This window comes from Saccharomyces paradoxus (genome assembly GCF_002079055.1).
Source record: "Saccharomyces paradoxus strain CBS432 chromosome XII sequence".
NCBI lineage: Eukaryota > Fungi > Ascomycota > Saccharomycetes > Saccharomycetales > Saccharomycetaceae > Saccharomyces > Saccharomyces paradoxus.
Genome location: NC_047498.1, coordinates 725,474 through 743,894, shown reverse-complemented (window position 1 = coordinate 743,894; position 18,421 = coordinate 725,474). Strand labels below are relative to the sequence as shown.

The 18,421-nt window shown below is 38.0% G+C and overlaps 9 protein-coding genes and 1 non-coding gene across 10 annotated transcripts; 5 read left to right on the top strand and 5 right to left on the bottom strand.

Moving 5' to 3' along the window:
• Window positions 1–140: 140 nt before the first annotated feature.
• On the bottom strand, window positions 141–241 carry SPAR_Ltrna14S. The gene has a single exon. It is a non-coding gene; the product is annotated as a tRNA-Ser (tRNA).
• A 1,264-nt stretch (window positions 242–1,505) lies between these two features.
• TMA10 (Tma10p) lies at window positions 1,506–1,766 on the top strand (the record flags this gene model as incomplete). The annotated part of the gene is made up of 1 exon (XM_033912177.1): window positions 1,506–1,766. One exon carries the CDS (start codon window positions 1,506–1,508, stop codon window positions 1,764–1,766), a length of 261 nt encoding a protein of 86 aa, XP_033768068.1.
• Window positions 1,767–1,989: 223 nt separating this feature from the next.
• Window positions 1,990–2,715, bottom strand: SPAR_L03430 (uncharacterized protein; the record flags this gene model as incomplete). The annotated part of the gene is made up of 1 exon (XM_033912176.1): window positions 1,990–2,715. The coding sequence occupies one exon, from the start codon at window positions 2,713–2,715 to the stop codon at window positions 1,990–1,992; it is 726 nt and encodes a 241-aa protein (XP_033768067.1).
• Window positions 2,716–3,509: 794 nt separating this feature from the next.
• Window positions 3,510–3,746, top strand: RPL38 (60S ribosomal protein eL38; the record flags this gene model as incomplete). The annotated part of the gene is made up of 1 exon (XM_033912175.1): window positions 3,510–3,746. The coding sequence occupies one exon, from the start codon at window positions 3,510–3,512 to the stop codon at window positions 3,744–3,746; it is 237 nt and encodes a 78-aa protein (XP_033768066.1).
• Window positions 3,747–4,098: 352 nt separating this feature from the next.
• PEX30 (peroxisome biogenesis protein) lies at window positions 4,099–5,670 on the bottom strand (the record flags this gene model as incomplete). The annotated part of the gene is made up of 1 exon (XM_033912174.1): window positions 4,099–5,670. The coding sequence occupies one exon, from the start codon at window positions 5,668–5,670 to the stop codon at window positions 4,099–4,101; it is 1,572 nt and encodes a 523-aa protein (XP_033768065.1).
• A 262-nt stretch (window positions 5,671–5,932) lies between these two features.
• On the top strand, window positions 5,933–6,712 carry CWC24 (U2-type spliceosomal complex subunit CWC24; the record flags this gene model as incomplete). The annotated part of the gene is made up of 1 exon (XM_033912173.1): window positions 5,933–6,712. The coding sequence occupies one exon, from the start codon at window positions 5,933–5,935 to the stop codon at window positions 6,710–6,712; it is 780 nt and encodes a 259-aa protein (XP_033768064.1).
• Window positions 6,713–7,055: 343 nt separating this feature from the next.
• SFH1 (Sfh1p) lies at window positions 7,056–8,339 on the top strand (the record flags this gene model as incomplete). Its single annotated transcript, XM_033912172.1, has 1 exon — window positions 7,056–8,339. One exon carries the CDS (start codon window positions 7,056–7,058, stop codon window positions 8,337–8,339), a length of 1,284 nt encoding a protein of 427 aa, XP_033768063.1.
• A 263-nt stretch (window positions 8,340–8,602) lies between these two features.
• Window positions 8,603–12,973, bottom strand: MMS22 (Mms22p; the record flags this gene model as incomplete). Its single annotated transcript, XM_033912171.1, has 1 exon — window positions 8,603–12,973. One exon carries the CDS (start codon window positions 12,971–12,973, stop codon window positions 8,603–8,605), a length of 4,371 nt encoding a protein of 1,456 aa, XP_033768062.1.
• Window positions 12,974–13,236: 263 nt separating this feature from the next.
• BUD6 (formin-mediated actin nucleation enhancer) lies at window positions 13,237–15,603 on the top strand (the record flags this gene model as incomplete). Its single annotated transcript, XM_033912170.1, has 1 exon — window positions 13,237–15,603. One exon carries the CDS (start codon window positions 13,237–13,239, stop codon window positions 15,601–15,603), a length of 2,367 nt encoding a protein of 788 aa, XP_033768061.1.
• A 134-nt stretch (window positions 15,604–15,737) lies between these two features.
• EST2 (telomerase reverse transcriptase) lies at window positions 15,738–18,368 on the bottom strand (the record flags this gene model as incomplete). Its single annotated transcript, XM_033912169.1, has 1 exon — window positions 15,738–18,368. The coding sequence occupies one exon, from the start codon at window positions 18,366–18,368 to the stop codon at window positions 15,738–15,740; it is 2,631 nt and encodes an 876-aa protein (XP_033768060.1).
• Window positions 18,369–18,421: the final 53 nt, after the last annotated feature.

Sequence of the window (18,421 nt, the reverse complement as noted above, 5' to 3'; positions counted from 1 at the left end):
CCGTCTTCATCGTCATTTTTCCACCTGGCAGAGACAAAAAAGGCGAGTGCTAAAAAAAAATTCAAAAAAACCGGATTTTTTTAGGCCGCATGCGGGAATTTCTACCCGTTTTTTCCTCGGAGAAAGGGAACCAAAAAAAGCGTCACAGACAGGATTCGAACCTGCGCAGGTAAAACCCAATGCCTAATTGCTCTTCTAAGGAAATAGCAGGGCATCGCCTTAACCACTCGGCCACTGGGACGGGTTGAACAACCATTGAAAAATGGATCATTATAATGCCCGTTCCATCTTGGTCTCATCATCACTATACCAGAGGAACCGATGATATTGTTGGAATGTGTTGGAATGAAATTCTAATATCATCTATCTAGTATTATCTTATCACATGCGGTGTAAGAGGATGGCATAAAGATTGAGAAACAGTCATCCAACCTAATGGAAGCTGAAATGCAAGGATTGATAATGTAACAGGAAAATGAATGACAACATATAAAAGGAAAGAAGATATAGTATTATTATTATGTAGAACTATCGATTCCCTTTTGTGGATTCCTATATCCTCGAGAAGAAATTCTAGTATATTCAGTATACCCAATAATATTAACTCGTTAAATAATGGAATCTCAACAATTGTCAGTAAATTTTTACACTCATCAACAAAACGTAACCTGCTCTTAAAATATCTTGTGGAGAGGAGTAAAATGATACTTGTACACTCAAGAAAAAGCGTTAACAATATCCCACATTATTTTTCAACTATGAAGATTGGCGCAAGCAAACGACAGACTCGGCTTATTATTAAATCGTACTACTATATGGATTCAAAATGTACCTGGTTCTTGGCTCGTCGTGTGGGTGGACATGAAGTATTGACTGCCACCATGAGACGCCATGGGACATTTTGCATTCTAGCACAGGAGCCGGGGGAGAGGGGTGGTAGTATGGTAACAAACAAAGAGCAAGTGACTCACTACTGTCCGATATTAGGTCGCCCTTTCCATTTCCACATTCCCATACGTATATGTTTTGATTATGCACCTTCTTTGCCACAGTAAATGTGGCGGGGGAAGAATTTGAGCTAGCGCCGTGCACTGTTAAAGGGGCGGAGGCGATTGTGGGGTTTTCATGGGATTATGCGGAAAGAAAGCCTGCACCGTATTGAACCACCCCCCTCAGGAGTAATTTTGCACAACAGTGATAGTGTGTATGTATGGTGGTATACGAGATTGTGATGGAAGCTGCTGGATTGGGGTAGAAATTTTGTAGGCGTTTATGGCCACTGCGTGGATATAGATGGCATAGGTGGGCAATCCGGACACCACTGGAAATATATATAAAGAGAGAGTTCTAGCTATAGATTTGTGCTACTCTGTGCTGCTTCCCTTTCTCCCTTTATTATGTAAAACTTATTACTAGCATAACAAAGACGTTAAATAAATCTTATTAGATTACATTATAACACAACATTAAAGCACACAAATTTCCATCACAAAGTCAATTCAAACATGACCAGAACTAGCAAATGGACAGTCCACGAAGCAAAGTCTAACCCAAAGTATTTCACCCATAACGGAAACTTTGGGGAATCTCCCAATCACGTCAAGAGAGGAGGCTACGGGAAGGGCAATTGGGGCAAGCCAGGAGACGAAATTAACGATTTGATCGATTCTGGCGAAATCAAGACCGTCTTTAACAAGACCAGAAGGGGTTCTAACTCCCAAAACAATGAAAGGAGACTTTCTGATTTACAACAGTACCACATCTAGCCGGCCGGTTTGCTTTCATTAGCATATTTTCAAAGAAAACGGGCCTCTTTAACGATTTAACGACCATATAACCCCTCAATACGTATATGCATATATAATACGATCATGTCAAACATCCTCTATTACTTCTTATATATATGTTTACGATAAAAATATATTTACATTATAAATTTTTGATTGCGTCATACTTGTAGATAAAAATGTGGTCTTATTACCGGTGATTTCACCTGTAACCTCTTTGAGTACGGGCGTTAGTATTCCGTGTGTATGCCGGCGCAGGTGGAGTTGCCGCCGGCGGTCTGTTGTAGACTTTACCATTGTTTCTGTTTATATTCGTTTTTTTTTCGTTGCCACTAACTACTGGGCCTGCTGTATTGACATTATAATGTTTCTCGTTTTCCTTTGTTTGATGCATGATCTCCTCTTGCTTCCTTTCCAATGCCCTTTTTCCAACAAAATTGTAAACAATAGCTGCATTTCTTGTAGAACATGCGTGTAACCATGCAAAAACACTTCCTAGGATAGGAACCAAACTAATAAGTAAATCAATAACAATATTACCGTGCATTTTGACCTTGATTTCAGTAGGTAATTTATATCTATCATCTGCCAATTCGATTAACTTATCATGCACCCAGTACATCAATAAGGGTCCTATCACTGGTAGAAGTGCAAGTAATGGCGCCCACCCTACAGTGTTTGTCCAGCAACAGCATCCACACACTGACTTGTCATGCAGCCAGGCTTTATTTTGGACCTTCTTCCACGCTTTGCTTTCATCCTTAGTGCAATAATATGGCAGTCTGCGACGATGCTTTTTGCCGTCTTTGTTCGTTTCATAAAACGGATCCTTGGTTGGCTGGAAATGTTGTTCCGCGAACTCTTGATATTGATCTCCCAAGTAATCTTGGCCCAAACTAAGCAACGTGCTCTTAATGAACCCTGACATTTGATATGATTTCCCCCTTCTTTACCCGATGATATTGCTCCCAGTAGCACCAAGATTTCTTTTCAAGTGTTATTGTCTCAGGTAGACTACAACGTCTGTGAAACCAAATATATGACTAGAGAGCTGAATAAAAAGCAAAGTCTTCAGAGGCTCTCTAGCTCGCAGTCATGCTATGATCCCATAATCACGTCCCATTTCCGGGTTTTACGCATTCTTTCAAGTATTAGCGCGATTAAAAAAAAAAAATAGAAACAAATAACAATAAACAAAAAGAAAAAGAGACTTTATCACATGCACATACCATAACTACTTTGTAAAATTGCAACACGTAGATAGTATTCGAAAACACCACGATCTTGCTAGTAAACTTCCTTTCCAGACATGATGTCAAATACCGTCTGTTACTATAATAAACAGGGCATCTCATATATTCGCGTGCTAATATTCATTTATTTTTTCTTCAATATTATTCCAAGACAGAAGTTTCGTCTAATGAAGATACATCCGTGCATTTTAATACACCCACACAGTCATAAAATCTTTTTTTGCGAAAACGAGAACTCGTCCGTGTGCTTGCTGAAAAAAATAGACGGAGCATCGTTCATTTGAGTGGAAAATTATCTAGAGTTTTCCAAGCTCCTATAGCATGTAGAATCGAAATTGCTGCTGCACGCTTTGCACAAGGTTGAATCTTCAATCTAAAGTATTAAATTTTTTAGTTTCGAGATAGACATATTTCGTCTATTAGCTTTTCATTTTAGGTCGAATATAGTACGACAAAATATCAAGGAAAAATGGCTAGAGAAATCACCGACATCAAACAATTTTTGGAATTGACCAGAAGAGCTGACGTTAAGACCGCCACTGTTAAGATTAACAAGAAATTGAACAAGGCCGGTAAGCCATTCAGACAAACCAAGTTCAAGGTTAGAGGTTCTTCTTCTTTGTACACTTTGGTTATCAACGACGCTGGTAAGGCTAAGAAATTGATCCAATCTTTGCCACCAACTTTGAAGGTTAACAAATTATAAGAAAAATAAGGAATGATCAGAGTGCTATCATTAACGAAACTGGAACAAAAAAACTAAGAATACTTTTTCATCCGCATAAAGAATAATATTCATTTGTGTTCATTATACAGGAAGTAGAAGGAGATTTCATAACTTTTTTGTTTCGGTTTTTGTTTTTCTTACTATTCATAAACATATTTTTTTAATTTTTAAAGTCATAACGTTGTATAGTTAATAAAAAAATTGGATTACTATTCATTGAAGAAGAAAATTTACACATCCTTTTCTAAGTTTATCTTAATAGGACATTACTACTTATGTTATAAAGTAAATTAGAAAATATATCATGTGAAAGTAACAACGCGGGCGAGCCTTATACAGCCTTCTTGCTATCGCGACCAATGGTTGAATTTGATTGCTCTTTCTCTTCGCTGTCATCTAATACCTTCGCCAGCCGGTCCCTTGCCCTTGATTTCAAAATTTCTTCATCGGTTGAGGAGATTCTTTCAAACTCGCCTTCATTGATGTTTGATGCTTCTGCAAATTCTTTTGTCTCTTCTGTTGTAGGCTCCCCTACTTTTCTCGCATGATCCTTTTCTTGCTTGCTATTTTCAAGCTCTTGCTCAGCAGTTAAGCTATTCGTGCTGTTTTCTTCGGCATTTTGTTCAATTTCAGAATTTCTATTCGAATTTTTTACACTTTCATCAAAGTCAGAAGTTTTGACCAATTCTGCAGTTCTCACCCATCTCCTCCTCCTTGTGTATTTAGAAAAAGAGTCCTCTTTACTTGGTTTCTTCCAGGTGTTGTCATAATATATGAATCCTTCGTCAGGTGAGGGGTCTGCCGAGGTTCTTGCCTTTGAATTGGGTACTTGAATAGCGCCATCATTAGTCATGTCTAGTCTCCATGTCTTATCGACCCATCTCCAAACCATAGAATTAGTCTCTTCAGGTAAATGGAAGTTTTCAGGAGAGGGAGCCTCATTCAGAAATTCATCGGTCCACGGAGTCCTCTCATAACTCAACATACTAGGCTTCCATCCGATGCCTAACCAACGACGCTGGTTCTCGTACAAAACGTAAGTGAAACGGATAGGCTTGGAATCGGATAACATACCATTGCTGTTTTCCGTTGATGCTAACTTCTTCACTTGCTTTTGCACTGTAGCGAAAATGCCTTGGTCCTTATTTATTCCACCAAGGTCTAAACCAGTAACATAGAAAACAAGCAGCCTGACAATCTTAAACTTCCATAGAAGCCTTCTTGCTACTTTAGACCAAGGTGAGTGATACGTCAAAAGGAATATACCCACCATCAGCATTAGGCTTCTCGGTGGTAGAAGGAGCCAAGTTATCATCACGTAAATTGGAGATAATATGACCGTAGTATATAGAAGTCTTTGAATATCTTGAGTTCCAAGATTAACCATAGGGGAGAGCAAGATATCTGACTTCAAGGATACTCTATTCATTAACAGAGCAATATCCTCTAATGTCGGCGAGGAGCTCAACGTGCCCTCAATATGATCGTCCAATAGGGAATAACCCCAGAGAATAGCAATGATGGCAAGGTGCCCAAAGTACTTCACCAGCGTTTCGAAATATTCAACGGTAGTAATGAAGAGACACAGCATCAGAACACTGCTCCAAATATTTTTTCCTGTCCATGTTATAACGTTCAGTAATTCGTCAATGAGAATTAAATAAGGGTACAACTTCACCAGCGCCTTAGAGATTGTGGGCGGTGTTGATGTCAGAAGCGGTGAAGTAGCCACGTTAACCTTCTCTATCGATCCCTCATCATTATCCTTAGACACCCCTCCTTCGGCTTCGTTCTTTTCCAAAGCAGCTCGTATCACTTTTGTAGTATTACCACCAATCCTCGGTTGCAGTGTCTCTGCAAACTTGGCCCTGGTTTCATAAACGTTAGCTGTGTTATCACTCATTGAGAAGTCAGTCTTCACACTAGAGGGAATCAACTAGACAATTCGAATTCTAAACTGTAACCTTGCATGACCACTCTTCTTCATTAACAAACGTATACAAATTTATATTTTGTGAAGCTGATCAAAAACCCTTTAGTCCTGTTCCCGCTTCTTTCCGTGCCACCGGAGATTAATAAGAAAAAGCCACGGGCATCTCTACCTAAACTGGACTCATGCTAAAGCCATCGACGGTTCCATCACTTGAAAAGAGCTCCAGCTATTGATGTTCAGGAAGAGATTAGTGAACAAAAGCTCCTCTGATGAAAAGAGCCAAAAAAAGAGGCAGAGAATCAATTTTAGCGAAGAGAAACCTGTCGCTAGCGATGAAGAAAAGGGTTCCGGTGATATCGTGGGCTTAACGAAGAGTGGAAATGGCAAGAAATTCCAACCTCCACCTGCGAATGAGCGTGAACTACAGAGAAAGGATGAGGATCTAGACAATTACACTCTAACTGTCAACGACGACAGCACTAAAGAAGATCTTCTAAACTCTGAGAGAAAAGAGCTGACCGAGAAAGTGAAGGAGAGGCGACCCAGCGATGGCGATGAACCAGTATTGAACATGAGCGGTAAAAGTACACGGCTCGCCAAGCAGATCAACCAGCCAACAAATATCCGTACCACGGTGCTTATGGACTTCCAGCCGGATGTTTGCAAAGATTTCAAACAGACAGGTTATTGTGGTTACGGAGACAGCTGCAAGTTCTTACACTCGAGGGATGATTTCAAGACTGGCTGGAAGATGAATCAGGAATGGGATGTAGAGAAAGAGGACTCTAAAACAGTTACTCTAGACTTAGAGAAGATACCGTTTAAGTGCACTCTTTGTAAGGAAGATTACAAGTCACCAGTGGTTACAAACTGTGGCCATTATTTTTGCGGATCCTGTTTTGCCAAGGATATGAAGAAAGGTACCAAATGCTTTATATGCCACAAGGAAACCCACGGTAGTGCAAAGGTAGCATCCGATTTACAGAAAATACTAAACAAAAGGAAATGTTGATGTAAAATGCTACTTAGTCACTCTAGGTGTTTTCTCGAACATTGCCCTAAAAAAAACGCGCTTGAAGTAAATGTAAGCAATCTCAGACCACATGATTCACAGATTAACCATGCACTGTAGCGACTTTGAAGGACTGTTTCACATAAAAAATTACGTAAATTATATACATAGAAGATACCCTGTGTCCTTTGTCCACCAGGTAATGATCTGCTCATTTTGAATCGCCGCGACTACTTTGACAAAAAAAAAACATTAAAAGAAAGTACGACAAACAGAGGTTAATGAATAGACTGTCATAAAGTACATTGAAAAAGAAAGAAGAAAAGGCTCACAGCAGCATACAATGACGCTTCAAAACCAGCTCATTCCACAGGCTTATGTCTCCAACTTCCACAACAGATTGACAAACGAGGATGATGGTATTCCCATTTTTACAATGGCCCAACAAACAAGGCAGCATAAAAGGGCTAAAGTGGTTAACTATGCGGAATATGACAACGATCTCTTTGATGAATTCAATATGAATGGCACTAATTTTAACAATAGTGAAACACACTACAAAGATAATGCAGTATCTCACGAAAATACTCCGGCACTTACAAACGGTGTTACCATGGACGGTTCGGAATACAATGTCCTAGAGAATATGAACAGCGTTGATAATATTATTTCTAACAACAAATACGATGTCGGTTCAAACATGGTTGTGGAATCGCTATCTGGTCTGAATAGCAATAACAATGCGGGCAATGGCCCGAATAACAACAAAACACAAGCACAGGATATTGGAAACGCCGTTCTTCCAGATCTGCAAGACCAGCATCATAATCCCTTCAATATATTGAGATACCCTAAAATAAGAGATACTTTCATTAACGGAAAAGTGGTATCTCCATACAGACTGAACACTGACCAGGAAACAAAGGTGAATGCAAATTCTGGAGAAGCAATCATGATACCAATTACTTTGGATATAGAACATATGGGTCACACCATAAAAGACCAGTTTCTTTGGAACTACAATGACGACTCCATATCCCCGGAAGAATTTGCCTCGATATACTGCAAAGATCTCGATATGACTTCCGGTACCTTGCAAACTCAAATTGCGAATGTAATTAAAGAGCAGTTAAAAGACCTCGAAAATATTGCAGCTACTGAGATAATGTCTGATTTACACGTAATAATCAACCTAACCTGCAACTTACAAGACAGATTTTTTGAAGATAATTTTCAATGGAACTTGAACGACAAATCTCTTACTCCAGAAAGATTTGCCACATCCATTGTACAAGACCTTGGCCTAACAAGGGAGTTCATCCCTTTAATATCTCAATCGCTTCATGAAACTATCTTGAAGATAAAGAAGGACTGGGTTGATGGTCATCTGATTCAGGACCATGTCCCAAACGATGCCGCATTTGGATACTTATCTGGTATAAGATTGGATATCGATGAACTGGGCTCTAACTGGTGTCCAAGGGTAGAAATACTGACAAAAGAAGAAATACAAAAGAGAGAAATTGAAAAAGAGAGAAACCTGAGAAGATTGAAGAGAGAAACCGATAGATTATCCAGAAGAGGCAGGAGAAGATTAGATGACTTAGAGACCACAATGAGAATGTAGTGACTTTGGTTTTGTCGCTACAGAACTTAACAAGATTGTATTATTAGAAGTATTATTAATCAACCGGGAAGGAAAAAAAACCAACAAGCGTTAAAGTAACTAAAGCAAGGTTAAGGAAAACGTAAACAAAGACATATACTTTTTCAAGATATATTTTGCCAAGAGAACACATAACTTTATCATTGATACTGATAGATCTTAACTCCAATTCGATATAAATTAAGGAAAATTTTTAATATGCTTATATTACATGTGTGTATAATTTACGTATTCTTGAAGATTTTGAAAGGTTCAGACGCCTCAATTTTTCCTATATTTCTTTCTATTACCTTTATTACAATCGCAGATAGTGACCTTTGGATATTAGAATGCGGAATCTGATTAGGTATATTCATATCGCTATCAAGCATTCTTAGCTGCGACAACCTATCATACTCCCAAAATCCGTCTGCAATTCTCAAAACAGATGCTAAAAATGTATCTTTTACAGTGATTAAATCACTATTCCTATTGAAAGTATCATCTGTAGCGTACTCAATACATAACGCTCTGTATACTTTGCAAAGTTCAGCAAATTCATCAGGAGATACCTGTTCGAATCTCATTCTTAAAACTTTATTGAAAAGGTTGATGAATTGACACAGAAGAAAATTCTTGATATTCATGTCGAAAAGAGGTCTGCTCTCAAATATGTGTGCAATAACCAGGTCAGAAAAAAATGTAAAAGGGCTTTCCAACATGGCAGAGGTGAATAAAGTACTCAAATTTTCAAGATATCCATCAATTTCATTCCCAGTACAACAAGCTTGAACAATACCGGTTTCGACGAATGCTGCTTTTGAGAGCATATCACCTGCCTCATTGAAGGAGTCCCAAAACCCACATTTTTCGTTCTCATCACTTGATATACCCAGCTCCCTTCTTAAACTGATGAAAAGTTGGTTATTTCTTAACTCAGTCAAACAATTTTTGTTAAGGAACTTCAGGTATCTCGTTAAAAAATTTTTGCTGATGTCACCTTCATCGTAATGTTTTTTCGCCATAGATAGGAGATCAGACAATATATCTTGGTATGCATTTTTTTTCAATGCTTTAGAAAATACAGACACTAATCTCAAAAGTTCATTCTCATCGGAAACAGGTTTCAAATCTGTCACTATAATATGTGCTCTCTTCAAGAGATTGGAAAGAAATTGATAGAAAGCGTTATCTTTGGAAATGAGCAGCAAATCAGACGCAATGGAATAAAGTGGTTTTCTCAGCAGTTCAAAAGAATCTGCATCACAGAAATCAATGATAAGGGAATAAAATGCAAGCTGAAAACTTAATGCTGCATCTAAGCCGTTATAAGTAAAGAAGGTCCACCAAGTAAATATATCAGCATCTACGAGGAACTTTCCGACCCGACAATAATATTCTATCCAGCTTTTATTTTCTTGAGCCTTGGTCTTTACAAATTGAAGGAGATAATTTTGCACCCAAGCTGGACCCAGGACATCTAGGCTCTTCAAATATACCTCCAATAATAAAACAGAAGAAGCCTCGAACACCCTTTCTTGAGACATGGTTACTAGTGAAGGGTACAGTAATTTGAGCATACTCACACTTTTTCTTTTCATTTTAGAGACTAAAGGTATGAACTCCTTCAAAAAATTTTCTGTTATTCCCGATATGGAAGGCTGCTGAAGTACCAATTTACCGAATAATGACGCTATGAATTTTCCACTGAATGGGTGATTTTTGTCCCGACTAATTTCCAGAAATGAAAGACTCGCCTGCATAATCAATGTTGTTATCGTCCTGACTGTATTCGGTGCATGAAAGTCTAAATATTCCTTACTATATAATGGTCGTGTTAGCTCTTGGAAGCGCTTCTCTAAGTTCAGATCAAAGTGTGTTGCTAGAACAATTAGAAGGTTGAGGCGGTTCTTCAAAACCGACAAAGAATCATTCATAGAAATCTCACCCATTGGTATCACACGTTGTGTATCGGAACTAGATAATTCACATAATGTCAGTAAATGCAAATATTTGTTAAATATTAATCGAGACGCAGGCTGCTTCGTTGGAGGAAAAATGATCTTATTATTTTGCGAGAGAATAGCCTCTTCTTCGAAATCAGAGAATCTTCTCTTTTTGAATATGCGGTCGAGAGAGAGAATCAAGGAATTCGTAACATTCCAATTACAAGTTTCAATGCAATAATTGATGAACCGAAACGCCGAATTCAGGGGCTGGAACTCAGAATCTAATCTTAAAACCTGCCAGCGGCAGTGTTTCGTAGGAAATATGTTGACCAGCAACAGCGAAATCTGAGGCAAAAAGGGATGCTTTTGAAATAAATCCCACAATGCTTCCTTTTTGTGTATGATATCAACCACAGCAGACAGAATATAGTAACTTGTGTACAAGTATTGCATAGAATTTTTCATGACGGAATCATAACACACAGAAAGTAGTTTGAAAAAAGAGACAATATGATCTACAAGTTTGAGATCCATTTCAAGTTTTGCAGCGGCTGGGATTTTGTTATATCTCGATATTTCTAAAAACATTAATTGGCATGTCGCAATTTGAAAAAAGTGAATTGGTTTGGCTTTTTTCCTCAAACTGTTAACTTTTGATCTAAATTCACGATGAAATTCACCTATTAAGTCAAATAGTTCGGGCATGTCAAGATGCACCAAAAAAGTGACCAGGCTTTCGTTAAAGTGAACTAGTTCGGTATCAGTGATCCCCCTGTCGATGATTGCTCTAAATATATCCCGTAGTGATGCAGCTATATCTGCAGGATTCAATTTTGATAGCGAATAACTCTTGCCAGGCAACTGAATTTTGACGAAATTAGGCGGCTCAAAAGGTTTCTTTAGTAAAATTGAGTCAAGAACGACCATTATTGGTCCAAGTTCATGATTTATGTCTTCTTCCTCAATTTCCATGCCATAATTAATGTTGTTCTTATTGCGCACATTTGGCTTTGTGAAAGCGTACCGGTTCGTGGGAATTTCGATAACAGTATTGAAAACTGGTTTTCGCCTCAACTCAAGATCAGTGGACAAACTTGGGTATACAGGGGTTTTCTTCTTCTTCTTTTTCTTTTTCAGTGATTTAATAGAAGAGTTTTCATCGAGTTCTAGGGATTGGGGGTCTGAGGGCTCAAAAAGATATTCATCAATGACATGATTCCCCTTAGGAATAACTGAAACTGGATTTCTATTAGTTATCAAGTGCGATTTATGCGCCGACCGTTTTCCAACCTTGATAGCCCTTGTGGTTGGATGCGCGCAAGAATTGTGGTATTTGTACTTATACCTTCTCACTTTCTTCCTTTTAGCATTCAAAGCATTAAAATCAGTAGTAGATTTATTTCTTTTAGCTTTAACCAGCATTTTGTCAATTATACCATCATTATGCTCTTCAGCAGCGTCTAGGGATATTACACTTCGATTATCTTCGCCAGAAATGTCGTATTGCTCACTAAATCCGCTATCCGAGTGCTGTGAATTCAAATAAATAATAGGCTGGTCCTTATAAGATACATGAGGAAGGCAGCTCTCTGGTCCGTCATATTCTAGTTCATATACCGGTTCGTTGCGATATCCCCCATTGAGATTAAAACCAGACGTTCTAGCCGACTCTTCATCTTCACTGTACTTGCTTTCGTAATATTCCTGTAATTCTTTCAATTCCCTTTCATTAGCCTTACGATCCTCTGAAAGGTTTCCTAAGTATATATCTGGAGGAGCATCTTCTTCAATATCCTGTTCGTCATCAGGTGCAATAAGATCACTCAATAAATTTTGTTCTTCATCTTCAATACGGGTACTCTTATTTATTTTTCGCCTGGCCACCCCCTTATGGTTTAATAGTCGAGTCTTTCTTTTCGTAACTTTTGAAGACTGCTGCTTTTGCAACGACTTCTCCCAAGCAACTCTCGGCAAAACCCCACGATAACCAGTTTTTACATTCAATACTCTTCCCCTAAAGATCACTTCATCATCCTGAGCATCCTGTAAATTTGTACTAGCAAAGTCTTGTTCGTTTTCTATAGAATCGTCTGATTGAAACATTTTATTCTCGTCGGAACCTTTAGAATTACGATGCCTTTTCCTTGGTATTTCTTCATCACTATCATACCTTTGAGATTCAATCGAATCATTCTCGGATCCAATAGAGTCGATTGTAACACTTTCCTGATCAGCGAAGGGTTTATCTGTTCTCTTTGTAAGCGAAATATTATTTGAGTGAGTCACTGTAGAAGTGTTATTTGGTAAAATCAACTGATTGGAAATGGTATCAAAACTAGTTATATCATAGCCCTCTAGTAACTGCCTGTGCTTTATCCGTTCTAAACTGTATGGCATCTTTTGAATAGCTTTCCTCTTTCTCAAAGACCACCGAAGGCCTGTGGTAACCTGTGTATCAGCTATTACGGAAGGAGGACAAGATTCTCCAGCGGTAGAATCCAAGCTCAATCCCTCATTAACAATTTTCTGTGATCTGCTTGTTCCTTGGACATTTTCTTCCGCCCAAAAATAATCTTCATTGAATTCGGGTCTGTATATGACACTAATTTCCTCATCAGCGGCTTCAGAATCTGATATTACAGTAGGATTTGGTTCATCAACATCCATAAGCTTATCTGCTGGCGCTGCTGCTACACTTCAAATCGGCAATTCCTGTCTTTTACTCCACTTTTTCACTTCTTGAGTTTGATTTTAAACACAGATGCGCTTTACTCTTTGAAGATATCTCGCTAGCCGAGATGAACGAATTCCAGCACACTATTTATTCATTCTTGAGATAATGCCATCAAAACAAACACAAGAAAAGGGGAAAAGTATAGAAACTTCTAGTCGGAATTGTTGTAGTTAACCTCACCATTTTATAAAATTAAATGAAGATGGCTGCAGATGAATCTGCCTCTGGTACCTCGAAGATTAAAAGAACTGCGTCTAGCAGCAGTAGTATTGAAACGACAGTAACAAAGTTGTTGATGTCCACCAAGCACCTCCTCCAAGTTTTAACACAATGGTCTAAGGGCGCAACCTCGGGAAGATCAGTATCTGATGCATACGTTCAGTTGGGCAATGATTTTAAAGTTGTATCGAAATTCTTCATGCATGCGAAAGTTGACATGTCAGATGTTGGTGATGTACCAATGGCTTTAAGACGTGTATTGGAAGTAACATTAAGGGAACCTCCATCTGACGAAACTTTGAATAAACATCTACCAAAAATTAGAGAGATTATAGTGACACTTTTGGACAAACTAAAGGTCAAACAGGCAATTTTGAAGAATATGCAGCAGGAGCATCGGATAAGTATAAAATCGCATCACCAACAAAATCCTTCCTTCACTAGTAACCTTTCATTGGGAAGTGAAAGCACCCGTGAGGGGACTCCATTTAGTAGCAGAAAAAGCAGCATTGTACGTGATCAAAGACAAAGTGATGCGAAAGAAAATATATACAGGGAAAGAGTGAATTCTACTTCCACGGGAACACCATCTGCTCAGTCAGCGCAGGCAACTGTGACAAAACCAACAGCTAATTCTAAACCAATCCTTAAATCCAACAATGCCTCAAGCGCATCTGATGACGATGATGCACTCTCGCAATTGAAGAAGGGAACCAATTTACAAAGGAGAGCCTCAAAGAGATACTCTGCATACCATATGGCCAAATTGACTAACCAGTCTACGACGGAAGCTGCTGCTGCTGCTGGTCTTATGGCAACACCTTCACCTTCGATGTTGCATCTGGAGGAAACAGTCAGAAAATCAAAGTTATACGGCAATAACGACAATGAAAATGATAGTAATAGTACCTCCGCCGAAAACAAGGGTAAAAGCATTGACAATGTACCAAGGGCGAACCCATTGGCTAAAATGTCATTGCCCATTGAGAATTCAGGTGCTTCTCCGCGAAGATTATCCAGCGTTGTTACAACCTCACCAGATAAAGCTATGAATGGTGCTTCCCCAGTATTTTTGAAAATCGGAGACAAAACAAAGAAGTGTCGTATACAACTTCCAACTACAAAAAATGCGTTAAGACTGCTATTTGTTGAGCGCTTTACGTATTCTCCCGGTGCAAATTCCTTCCCGGATATATATATTATGGATCCCCAATATGGAGTATTTTATGAATTAGAGGAACTAAATCTTCACGATATTAAAGAAGGATTCGTTATCGAGTTGAAGCTTCAAGAGGACTCCAATGAAATGATTAAAGATTTTATTGACACAGTTAAGATTGAAATATCAAATAGTCAGAATGATATAATAAGGCGCTTAAAGGAAATGAGTTTTGGTTCTGCAACTAATGGCAGGCAAACGGAAGTTTTACCACAATCTGGCCTCGAAGCTAATGAACACAAATATCCCGGGCCAAACAAGAAAGAAGATGATAAAACGGTCAAGGATATTCAGTATGAACTGGGAAAAATTAAACAAGTGCACAATATTAATAGGTCACATATTAATCAGACCATTTTTAACATTTTGCAAAAGGTCGACAAGTTCAAATCTTTGTCATTTTCTGCCAAAGATTCTTCTAATAGGATATACATGGAAAAATCACAGACCGAACTCGGCGATTTATCGGATACTCTGCTAAGTAAAGTAGATGATTTGCAAGATGTGATCGAAATCATGAGGAAAGACGTTGCTGAGCGTAGGTCTCAGCCCGCTAAAAAGAAGTTGGAAACTGTATCTAAGGATTTAGAGAGTGCTCAAGCAGGTCTACTCAAACTACAGGAGTTTGTTGATACTGAAAAGCCGCATTGGAAAAAAACGTGGGAAGCCGAGCTGGATAAGGTTTGCGAAGAACAGCAGTTTCTTACGTTACAGGAAGAGTTGATTCTAGACTTGAAGGAAGACCTGGGTAAGGCATTGGAGACTTTCGATCTTATCAAGTTATGTTGTGAAGAGCAAGAGAAAAACCCTTTAAGATCAAAAAGTAATCCTATTTTGCCCATTATGAGGCCGGGTACATTCAATCAGGTTAGGGAACAGGTCATGGTTGCCGTTCAATCTTTAAACCCTGACCATGATGGCAGGGTTGAAGCGATTGACAAGGCCGAAAAGATGTGGGAGATGGAAAGAAAACTCAAAGCTAGTAATGAATTCGACGATGAACTGGAAAATTTTGTGGGAAATTCAAACCTGAAAAAGTCGGGGGGCTTTGAAGAAATAGAAAGGATAAGAAAGCAAAAGGATGAAGAAAATCTGAGAGCATATTTCGGGCCCGGGTTCGGTTGAACACACTTGTTTCTATGGAACTCAATGAGAAAAGAAATCAGTGCTTTTCCGTTTGTTACGGGGTTTTGCAGTAATAATTTCCTAATCGGCATCATAAGCCGTTTGTATTTTCATATATTAATGTTACCAATTAACTATGTATATATATGTGGTTGCAGATGTTGAATTTCCTTTCTCAAAAGAATAATATTATTTTTGAATTTTGATGCATTTGAAGAGAGGCTTTCCAAAAATCCATTCAATATGGCGAATCGTACTTCATACTCTATTAAAGGATCGCATTTCGTAATTGGACAAGCATCTACTGTCATTTCAATTATACGTAGTAAGAACGAAGAAAATTGCATGCTTTCCCTATCGTTTATTGATAGATCCTTAAAAGCAGATTTATAACCTTCAGAAATGTTCTTCACGACATGATGAATTTGCATGAGAACGGTGGTTGTTGAATTCAGATTAGAATCAACTGTTTTATAGGAGATTCTAGTGTTAAACAGTGCTATTAAACTTCGGAATATTCTCTTGCTTGAACTTGAACGGATATTGAAATTGTTCATCGTGCTTGAATGTTTCCAAACCTCCAATTTTTTAACGAATATGTGCATTGCACAGAATTGAATAACCGTATCATCATCCGAGTGGGAGCTTACAGCCAAAATCTTGTCTTCATTGGCTTTAGCATTATATTTCTGAAATCCGCCGGAGGCAAGATTTTTGATATTTATTATTTGCTGCTGGTCTGTTGATATTATGAGGAAATCGTCAGCCAATCTTAAAATTAATGTATCCTGGTTAGGACAGGTTTTGAACTCGCCATAAAACTCTAAAAGATCGTCATACATCAGATCAACAATCGGTGCAGATAAACTAGAACCTTGAAAGAGTCCATCTTCTCTCAAGTAGCACTTATCTTCGACCCACAAAGCTGTTTTAAATATTTCCATCTCTACAACGTTTATAACATCCTGATTCGATAAATGAATTGTTCTCACATTATCTATGTATAGTTCATAAGGTTTTGGTACTCTGCTAGCGTTTACTACATTGACCAACTTTAAGACACCTGTATTGGTGTTGAAAAAAGATTGCGATCTGACAAAAAAACCATTTTCACTTTTTAATGCCTCCTTGAGTATTCTCATACACTCCATTCTTGGTATTGAGTCATAACATGATTTGACATCAAACTTCATGAAATATAGTTCTGGTAAGACATTATTGAATTTCTTTAAAAGGCTCTGTTTAAATTCTTTGATACGGTCAGCTATTTGCATTGGAGAATACATTTTAGTAAAACTAGTCTGCCTTTTGTTCCTTAGGTATTCTAGGACTTTTTGAGTAGGTGCTACAGCATTTTTGTGATTTTCCTTATAAATCATAAATTCTTCTTCGTCTGCCCCTCCGCATGGGATGGCGATAATCCTGAATTCATTATTATTTTTTTTTGGTATAATCCTCATTTTGCTATGATTGAAATTGGACAACGTATAACTATTATGGTTTCTACATACATTGTTTTCAACCAAGTATTTCTTAAAATATCCTGCAAGGAAAGGGGTGACAAGTTTATTCCAAATATCATGTCTAAAGTAAACAATTGTCACTGTAGAAGATATTTCGGTGCAATAAAAAAAAGTCTGTATAATTTTGGGGAATAAATGTCTAAATAGCCAGGAAATGAAACAAGTCACCAATTGATTTAAATTCTCAAAGTTCTGCTTAGTGAACGAAACATCAGAAACCAACAACCATCGAAAGTCCTTTAATCTTAACTTTTTCAACAAACTGTCGAATGGCAAATAGCCATTTAAGGGTAAACTTAATAAAAGATTTAGATTCCTGATTATTTTGCATTTATTTTTCTTTGAACCAAACATCTCTTGGGGTAATAATTTCTGTAAAATGACAATTATAAATCTCAAGACTTGTTCTTTTGGTGATTGTCTGCTCAAATGCGACAAATTCGATACGGTTTCTTCCGATGGTGAGCAGATACTGTTCAGAACGGAAACATAATTTAAACGTTTGTGTCTCTTTAACAGTTTTTGCAGCGTCAAATTGATTCGTACCTTTAGTCTTTGGGGAATTTTAACCAAATTTATGGGGAAAATAGTTTCTCTTACGTCAGTTAGCTTTTTAAAGGATGATGATAAGGGAAGAATCTTGCCATAAGGAAAAAAAGAGGGAGAATTTATTTTGAGCCTGTGTAGGAATGGCTTATTTGTCACTGGTCCCATCAATTGTTTGATTTGTGCAGTATTGCCAGATGACGTTCTTTGAGCCCATTTGGGCGGTAAATGAGGTTCGTTACACCTATTACCCACGATTTGAGCGAAAAACTGGCCGTTGAATTGAACCACTGTATAATTTATCAATAAATCAACGAACGAATTTGTACCGATCAAACTGTGGAACATTTCCCAAGGGACACCTTTCAATAATGTAACGTTAACATTTGCAGAATGGCAAAAAAGGCTATTGTCGACATCTTCATTTCTAGCTATTTTATAGCCAAATGTTAGCACGTTATTGTAAAATTCACCAGTCAAAAGGTAAATAATGCAGTGGTCAATGACTGCTTTGTGACTTAAGTCACCAGGAAGGTATGGTAATGCTACTTTTCTCGAATTTTGTAGTATGAAACACGTAGTTAGAATTTCATCGAGGCCATTGAACTGACCACATTTGAAATTTTCCTGGTAAATAATGCAGGTCTCTAAATCAATGTTAAGCTTGTCTTGGGTGAACTCATATAAGCTTCTCATACGTATAATTACTCAAATTTTTTTTTTTAGTTTTTCACTTTTTCACTTCACTA